This window comes from Onychostoma macrolepis, chromosome 01 (genome assembly GCF_012432095.1).
Source record: "Onychostoma macrolepis isolate SWU-2019 chromosome 01, ASM1243209v1, whole genome shotgun sequence".
NCBI lineage: Eukaryota > Metazoa > Chordata > Actinopteri > Cypriniformes > Cyprinidae > Onychostoma > Onychostoma macrolepis.
Genome location: NC_081155.1, coordinates 36,150,988 through 36,159,731, shown reverse-complemented (window position 1 = coordinate 36,159,731; position 8,744 = coordinate 36,150,988). Strand labels below are relative to the sequence as shown.

Below are 8,744 nucleotides of genomic sequence, written 5' to 3'. Positions count from 1 at the left end.
CCCGGGATCAACCCGCACGAGATTTTCGGCGGATGTTGATGTTTTGCTCCGGATTTCTGGACCGTCGTTTCTCATCTCGGCCGTGCGATCTGCGTTGATGCCAATATTTGCTTAACGTGAGCGAAACACGGTCTTTCTCGGCGCTTCTTTCGGGAAGCAAAGAGGCCGAGGCGGAGGGCGATGATGGAGGACTTTGATGAGATTTACGAGGAGGAGGAAGAGGAAGAAGAGGACGAGGACAGGGCCGCGGAGGAGCAGCTGCTCAAATACGCTCCGGACCCGGTGGTAGTGCGCGGATCCGGACACGTCACTGTGTAAGACACCGGCAGCTCTGGAGCTATTCGTTACACCGATCATCAACCACTTGATCAAACCAAAGCCGTTAGCAGCACAGCGCTCGTTTAGAAACGCACGAGACACGCTAAGTGTCATTACAACAACCAAGAAAATAGTGGTGGTAGTGTCCTAGACTCATAGTCGTCTCATAGTTTAACAATCTAGAAAGCATTTTAAATCTTACCAGTTCCGCATACAATGCTCCTAAATGCTGTCTAAAAAGGCAGTTTACTCGGTTTTGTACGTTTAAAGGGATATTTCACCCTAAAATGAAAGTCCCGTGATCAGTTTCTCACCCTCTCGTTGTTCCAAACCTGTGTGACTTTCTGCTTTTCTTGTTTTTTTTTTGTTTTTTTGACAGCCTCAGTCATCGTTTACATTTTTCTCTATGCTATGAAGGAAATGGTGACTGAGGCTGTCGTGTGTGTGTGTGTTTTATAAAAGAAAGTAAGTTTTGAAACTTTCATTTTTGAGGTCTTGTACTGCGAGGTTTTAACTTTTAGATACCGCAAATCCTTAAATATGATTTGTGCAAGAGATACTAAAATTTAAAAGGCGTCTATATAGTTTCTGGTATAAAGACTTAATCTATACTTTAAAAAAATTAATATTATAAATCTAAAATGTTAAGCAATGTAGCTTAACAGAAACTAAATATGTTCCAGATATTTCCTTCTAAATAATTACATTACATACAGTATTGCACTGTTAGATTTATTTACTCATTTGTTTACTCATGAATTTCTATTTATTTATTTTAATCGAATATTATTTATTTTTATATTTTTTACACTGTTTTTCTGTAAACTTCTGTAAACTCCCTTGCGGCCCCTGGTCTTGTATAATACAATTAACAAATACATTTTAGTATATAGAGTATTGCAGTAGATGTACAGTAAATCTACTTATGCCTTGTGGACATTTAAGTTTGAGAAATTGAAATCAAAACATTTAAAAAAAAATTTTTTTCTTCTTTGCAGGTTTGGACTGAGCAATAAATTTGAGTCTGAATTTCCCTCAGCCCTTACAGGGAAGGTAAGTGTAATTTTAGTGGCTTTTCCGTCTCAAGAAAATACTGTTAAATGCATAATTATTCACTAATCCCTATGAGAAGAAGTGAAAAGTGTTGTTACTGGCAATCAGAAACGAAAGAGAATAGTTCTGTTAATGCTGTTACGTTATATAATGCGTAAAGAAATTATTCACCCCGAATTGTTGTGGAAAGCGAAATGAGATGTTCAGCAGAATGATCAAACTACTCTTTTTCATGGCAACTAGTTGTCAAGCTCCAAAACGTGTGTATTACCCAATGTGGTGAGTACCACGGGTAATTTTGAGGTCAGATATGGGTTATTAGAATACTGCTTCATTTGTTCATTGGCAGGTTGCACCGGAGGAGTTCAAAGCCAGCATAAACCGTGTGAACAGCTGTCTGAGGAAAGCTCTCCCAGTGAATGTGCGCTGGCTGCTGTGTGGCTGCCTGTGCTGTTGCTGTACTCTGGGCTTTAGTCTGTGGCCGGTCATCTGTCTGAGCAAGAGGGTGAGTGTGTTACTTCAAGGAAGGTTCCTCGTTAAATAGAAGTTTAGCTTTACCCAAAGCATTTGTGGCATGTTGTGCAAATAAGTGGGTGTTTAGAAATGCATCTACTGCAGAAATCTGTGGGTTAGGGAATAGGGATGTCATTTTTGACTTTTATACAGACAGTTTTGCAGTTTAAATAACTGTTTTAATTCAAAAGAATTAATAAGTGCTTTAACAGAAATACAGACTTTACATTTAAACACATAGTATGTCTTTCTTTTTATTATTTTTGACAAAATGAGGGACAAAATTGTCTTGGATAACTGACAACAGTAGACCTGGCCAGGCTTTTTTTAGTGCTCTCAAACAATTAATTGCGATTAATCGCATCCAAAATAAACGTTTTTATTTACATGATATATGTGTGTACTGTTTATATTTATTATGTATATATAAATACACGCACACACAGTATATATATTGAAAATATTTACATGCATATATTTATATTTTATATAAATATATTTAATATATAAACTTAACATATTTTTCTGAAATATATACATGCATGGGTGTATGTATATGTGTATATATATATATATATATATGTACACAGTACACACACACATACTATGCCAACAAAACTTTTATTTTGGATGCAATTAATTGTGATTAATTGTTTGATAGCACTAGTTTCTTTTTTTGTTTCTTTTTTTAAAGAAATTATTTATCAAACGTGATAGTGATTATATTTAATTACAATGTTACAAAACATTTCTATGTCAAATAATTGCTGTTCTTTTGTAACAAAAGAGAACAGTTGTTTTCAACTTTGATATTAATAATAAATCTGTTCCTTATGCACCAAATCAGCAAATTAGAATGATTTCTGAAGGATCAAGCAACACAAAATCTGTATTTACAAATTCAGCATTGCCATCACAAGAATAAATTATTAAAAAATGTATATAGGAAAGTTTTTAATTTAATAATATTTCACAATATTGCTGTTTTTACAGTATTTTTGATCAAATAAATGCAGCTTTCATGATCATATGAGATCTATAAAATCGTACAGACCCCAAACTTTTGAACAGTAATGTACATTACAAGACAAAAATTACACGCTTTTTTTTTTGTGATTTTACTTATACTGAATAATGTGTCTTTTTCACCTATAGACACGCAGATCCATAGAGAAGTTATTGGAGTGGGAAAACAGCAGATTGTATCACAAGGTATGTTGCTTGCTTGTTTGCTGTTTGTATTTTCCTGTCTGGTGCTAATTTTACTACACGTCCTCTGTTCATTTAGCTGTGTTTGCATTGGAGGCTCAGCAAAAGAAAGTGTGAAACGAACAACATGATGGAATATGTAAGCCAACTATAAACACACTCTAATCTAATTGCACAGTGACTGTTTCACATTCAACTTCACATTCATCATTTCTCTCTGTCCTATTTCTAGGTCATCCTAATAGAGTTTCTACCCAAGATTCCCATCTTCAGGCCGGATTAGCAGTGGCGTGCCAGAGCTCATCCCTCCGGCGTGGTCTTCCTGAGGTGCCTTTCTCCGGTACTGTCATGGTCTTATCATGTGGCCTCGTCCTTTTTCCCTCCACACTCTGAGCAAGAGACTCACCTCACGTCCGAGCGCCACTCACAGCACTCCTCACGAGAAAGCACTGTTTACAACCCACACACACACACACATACGCACAGACCGAGGCACACGTCGGTGCCGTTCTGGTTTGGAGAGTGCATGAATACACACAGAGAGACCTTTACTGTCACATGACTACACGGAGTCTGCGGGGAGGCCATGGGAAGTAATCTCTGAAGCTCCAAACTGGAACGTCTACTATACTTTAATCAGATCACACAGACTGCGCAGTGTGCACTAGCTAAGCGACGTCCTGTTGCCGACACATTGTGGAATGGATCAGTGCAGAATGGCTTGAAGAAGTGACAGCTGTAGAATTAAAGTCTTTATTGTATTAATTAAAAAAAAAAAGGATGTTAGGAATGATTAATACGGATTTTCAGTTAGCTGAGAGCCAAATGGACACGGTCAATGCACAATACATAGTTCCCATCTCTCCTTCTCACAAATGATCATCTGTATACAAAGACAATCAAACACTGACTGTGCCATGCACCATCTAGACTCTGACAGGACTTTGGCGTCTAGTTTAAGTCACGGACCCGATGTGGTCCAGGTGCACCTATGAGTAGTGATGCAGCACAGATTAGATTTTTGCTGTTTTTGTTTATCCTTGTTTACTTGCTCAGTTTAAAAAGAAGAGCAGCAAATGTTTGTTTCTTGATTTGTGAGTGTGTGGGTGATTTATTTCTGTCTGTCCCTGAGATATTTTGGTTGTCATTTGGTTCACAAGTGAAACAAATCAACACTTAAAGGTTTGTTTGGTTAAAGTTAAACAGTTCGTTAAAACAAATTATTGAGGGTCAAACTAAATTAAAAAAAGTTCTGTTTTTTTGTTTGTTTGTTTTTTATATATTTGAACCCACAAATATTGGAGTTTCTCCGGGGAAGAAAGAATTTATGAAATATTATTCTTAATTTCTTTTTGGTTTTTTTCGTCATTGATTCAATCCTGGGTCAGGTGTCCTATGCAGGCATTTTCCCTTAGTGGACTATATTTGTGTAAATGTATCCAGTTGTAGGTTAATAAAACAGTTACATCCCAGTACTCTAAGACATTTGATCCTATTAGATCTCAAAACTTGAAATTTATGAAGTGTGTGTGTGTGTGTGTGATTACCGATATTATTACTGAAATCTCTCGTCTGATGTCATCCCAAATCCCAGGGACATCATTTTTATTTTTCAAAAAATAATTTCAGTGTATTTATGTACAATGTGTGTACAGAAATAAAATATGCCCAACTTGATTTTCGTGTTTCTTTTTTTCCATTCAATTCTGATTGTTGTATGCCTGTATTGTGATGACTGTTTAAATTCAAAGGGTTTAATGTCAAATTATTTTACCATAATTATTGTGGATTAGTCCGTCTTAGCAAAACTGTATGTGCTAATAATTGCTCATATTTCTAATTAGGGGGTTATGAATCTTGGGTATTAAAGATGACATATAACTCATTCTTGAAACAAATGTGCCGCTGACCTAAATGATTCCTGCAATTGTAATAATGATTTAAAAAAAACGTCATACAGTTTTGAAGACAGTAATTATAATTTCATGGTGTGCTAAAAACGCTAGTGCTAATGGAACTGTGGGACCAGTTCAGTGAGTGGGAAAGCACCAATAAAGTGGTCTTCCAGGAATGTAGAAAAATCTTGCTGCTATTATTAGATCATGTATAAAAGGGATAGTAGTTCTTCTTTAGTTGGTCCCCAATGACTTGCATATTGATTTTTTCCCCCCATTCTATGGAAGTCAATGGGTACCAGCAACTGAAGGTTGTAAGCTGTACACACTGTAAAAATAAAAATAGTCTTTAACCAAATGAAATAGGTACACAGTGAAGAACAGACATTTCTCAGACATAGTTAGACATCTGTATTGTAAAAGACATCAGTTACAGACAGCGGTTCTAGACAGTGAAACAGTGTTGAAGCAGCTCTCATTCCTCCCATGTGTCTCCATATATATTCTTCTTCCCTGTTTACCAAAAAAGAAATATATAAAGAATAACATGTTAAAATATATATAAAAAACATCTTAAAACTATTATATGTATGAAATACTACTCTTACTTCATGCAGAAAATAACTTTAGAGTTGGCATTGTTTCTTTTTATAAAGTTGATGAAAAAATTATCACAAGTGACAGGAAAAACATTAAAAAGATGAATTTTTGAACTTTCTATTCATCAGAGAATCCTGAAAAAAGTACCTCAAAAATATTAAGCAGCACAGCTTTTTTCAACACTGATGATAATAATGTAACCTCACCTCTCTTGGCTGGGATGGTCTCAGGTGAAGGCTTCAACAGTGTCTCTGGTTTCTGAGTCGTTGTAACTTCATAGTTTTCCCTGTTCTTACTCCGTAGATCCTCGTACAGAATGTGTTTCTTCTGTACATCCTGCTCAGCGTAAGTTGGTTCTGCTGGATTAGAGGGATGTGTTTAAATACCAATTAAAATGATGTAAATGACATTTTAATTTCGGGGTGAACTACTCTTTTAATATCATGAGTAAAAAATTGTGCTCCAATTAAAGCTATAGAGCCAGGCTTTGTCCCTTAAGACATCACTACTTGCTGCCTTCTCAGTGACAAACTAATAAAAACATATATCTCAAACTTATTGTTCATGATTGTTGTTGAATAATTCCACTTAAGCAACCCTGTGTGCTACAATACAAGTCTTTTAGTTGTTGTAATGGGAAAAAATGTCATAATTTGGAATTTAAATGTGACCATGGAACACAAAATCAGCCATAAGGGTCAATTGTCTGAAATTAAGATTTATACATCATCTGAAATCTGAATAAATAAGCTTTCAATTGATGTATGGTTTGTTAGGATAGGACAATATTTGAAAATCTGGAATCTGAGGGTGCAAAAAAAAATCTAAATACTGAACAAATTGCCTATAAAGTTGTCCAAATGAAGTTCTTAGCAATGCATATAACTAATCAAAAATTAAGTTTTGATATATTTACGGCAGGAAATTTACTAAATATCTTCATGGAACATGATCTTTACTTAATATCCTAATGATTTTTGGCATAAAAGAAAAATCTATAATTTTGACCCATAAAATGTATTGTTGGCAATTGCTACAAATATACATGTGCTATTTATGACTGGTTTTGTGGTCCAGGGTCACATATTACAAATTTCACTGTCAGGTTTTGAGAGAGGCTTCTCAAGGCTTTACCAATTCATAATGTAAAGAGTGTGTTAAACCGCCTAATGTTACAAAGTGAAATGTCTTATTATTATCTTTGCTTTGATCAACTTACTGCATATGATCCAGATGTAGTATTTGATAAAAAAAAAATGCAGTTTTCTCAGCTTTTTGCTCAAAATGTTGCTTTTTTTGATAGAAATATAATGCTTGAAGACAGACTAAAAAGGATTTTTTTGTATTTTTTAAGTAGAGGCTCTGTTCTTTATTTTGATGTATTGCATGTTCTGATATGTATATTCTGAGAGTCATGAAGTTTTAGTGAAAGTGATCAAAAATGCTAGCGGTGGCTTGCAACCTTTTTAAAAAGAGAGTTAACTTACCTGTAATTTGAGTGTCATACTGAGCTGCTGAGGACACGGGGTCACTGTAAGTGAAATCACTAGAATTGGAGAATGACTGATTCCTCTGATCATCAAGTTGAAAATCAGCTTTGTTTGGATCACTCATTTCCGGGTGCATCTGGGTAAACCTGAAATATGTTAAAAAAATAAATAAACTATGTGGGAAAAATCATTTTGCAGGTAGAGACAAGCAATTTAGTAACCAAACAGTTTTGACAACCATTCTGACCACTGTTTGAAAAAGAAAGAAAAAAAAAAGACATTTCTCAAAATATCTTCTGTGGAACATAAAATAATCCTTTGAGAATTTGGGAAAGCTAGTAGCACAGCAATTGCACACTACACTTAAATGTTGCATGTTCCCGTTTGCTCATGTTGTGCTCACACTGGTGGCTGGTGGCGCTGTCTCTGTCTCAGTGCCTCCCCCAACGGCGAATTCTCCAAGCTCTTAAATTTCTCCTGGCATGTCTTCATGTATGACATCTTCCCTCCCAGGTAGCCAAAAATACCAGCAACTAACACATATTTAACACATGGATACATAGTATTAATATTCAGTCTATCAATTATTCATCTCAGTAACAGTAAATTTTACTCACAAGCAACTTTGGGCAAAGATCCAAATCTACCGGAGGCTGTAAGAGCACCTAAAACATATAGATCAAAACTTTTACACTACTGTAAGATTTGTTTATGTCAATTAAAGGCCACATTTATTTGATTAAATATGCATTAAAACAGTAATATTGTGAAAAATATTACTACAATTTAAAATAACTGTTTTGTATTTTAATTTCCATTACTCATCTTCAATGTCACATGCTCCTTCGGAAATCATTGTTATATGCTGATTTAATGCTCAATAAATATTTCTTATTATTATCAGTGTTAACATTTGTGCTGTTGAATATTTTTGTGAAAACTGATAATTTATTTATTTTTTATTTTTTTCAGAACAGTATTTATTTGAAATATGTTATCCTATGTATAAAGTATAAACCCACCTCTAGAGATAAGGAACTGAGTGAAGGCCATGCTGATAGCAGATAAAGGGAGAGCTGTAGGAACGTAAAGGAAGAACCATAATTCACTTATGATATCAATAAAACCACAAGCATAATAATGAAAATAAGCACTGGACATGCACTCACATCTGTACCAGAAGCTTTCCTGATTACACTCCCTGAACACTCTTCTCTCATCCTCTGTGGGGATGTAGTCAATTCCTACAGGACCCTACACAATCATTTTAAACACACACACACACACACACACACACACACACACACACACACACACACACACACACACACACACACACACACACACACATTAAAAAATGCATTCATAAGCATAGGGTCTACTGTATATGTTAGATTATAGAGACCAGGTGCATTCAACATTACAGTGCATAACCTGGCAACATCACTCTATCATTTTCTGTCTTTCTAGGTCATGTTTGTTACCAAACACACCACGGCTGCATTTCCTGGCCGTTCAGGGTCGGCTGGAGACTGCTGGGACATTGTGCATCCGACGTCTTTGGCTGCAGTACAGTCTCGCGACTCACGCTCACAAATGTCAAATCCACTGGAGCCTACCTTCTTCCTCGACTGTGCTGCAGGAGTTCATGGGTAACCAGCTTTCA

General features: G+C 35.7%; 2 protein-coding genes across 3 annotated transcripts; one reads left to right on the top strand and one right to left on the bottom strand.

Moving 5' to 3' along the window:
* Positions 1-4,770, top strand: chic2 (cysteine-rich hydrophobic domain 2). Its single transcript, XM_058784917.1, has 6 exons — positions 1-314; positions 1,317-1,371; positions 1,721-1,876; positions 3,040-3,096; positions 3,173-3,232; positions 3,326-4,770. Exons 1-6 carry the CDS (start codon positions 181-183, stop codon positions 3,374-3,376), a joined length of 513 nt encoding a protein of 170 aa, XP_058640900.1. The 5' UTR covers positions 1-180; the 3' UTR covers positions 3,377-4,770.
* On the bottom strand, positions 4,618-8,744 carry LOC131545770 (OCIA domain-containing protein 1). 2 transcript variants are annotated; one of them, XM_058784905.1, is made up of 8 exons: positions 8,572-8,744; positions 8,248-8,332; positions 8,101-8,154; positions 7,696-7,743; positions 7,482-7,611; positions 7,076-7,224; positions 5,795-5,944; positions 4,618-5,501 (listed from the first exon to the last, which is right to left on the bottom strand). In XM_058784905.1, the coding sequence occupies exons 1-8, from the start codon at positions 8,620-8,622 to the stop codon at positions 5,464-5,466; spliced, it is 705 nt and encodes a 234-aa protein (XP_058640888.1). In that variant the 5' UTR covers positions 8,623-8,744; the 3' UTR covers positions 4,618-5,463. The 2 variants fall into 2 exon arrangements, with proteins under 2 accessions (XP_058640888.1, XP_058640876.1); XM_058784893.1 differs by having other exon boundaries at positions 5,795-5,947; positions 8,572-8,743.

What these genes read in the sequence shown, in the direction of transcription:
- chic2 (XM_058784917.1), top strand. Translation starts at nt 181, where the DNA reads ATGATGGAGGACTTTGATGAGATTTACGAGGAGGAGGAAGAGGAAGAA. An exon ending in CCTCAGCCCTTACAGGGAAG is followed by an intron (nt 1,372 to 1,720) that starts GTAAGTGTAATT and finishes GTTCATTGGCAG; the next exon opens with GTTGCACCGGAGGAGTTCAA. An exon ending in CGAACAACATGATGGAATAT is followed by an intron (nt 3,233 to 3,325) that starts GTAAGCCAACTA and finishes TCCTATTTCTAG; the next exon opens with GTCATCCTAATAGAGTTTCT.
- LOC131545770 (XM_058784893.1), bottom strand. Translation starts at nt 8,622, where the DNA reads ATGTCCCAGCAGTCTCCAGCCGACCCTGAACGGCCAGGAAATGCAGCC. An exon ending in GGCCAGGAAATGCAGCCGTG is followed by an intron (nt 8,333 to 8,571) that starts GTGTGTTTGGTA and finishes ATGATTGTGTAG; the next exon opens with GGTCCTGTAGGAATTGACTA. An exon ending in CAGCGCCACCAGCCACCAGT is followed by an intron (nt 7,225 to 7,481) that starts GTGAGCACAACA and finishes AACATATTTCAG; the next exon opens with GTTTACCCAGATGCACCCGG.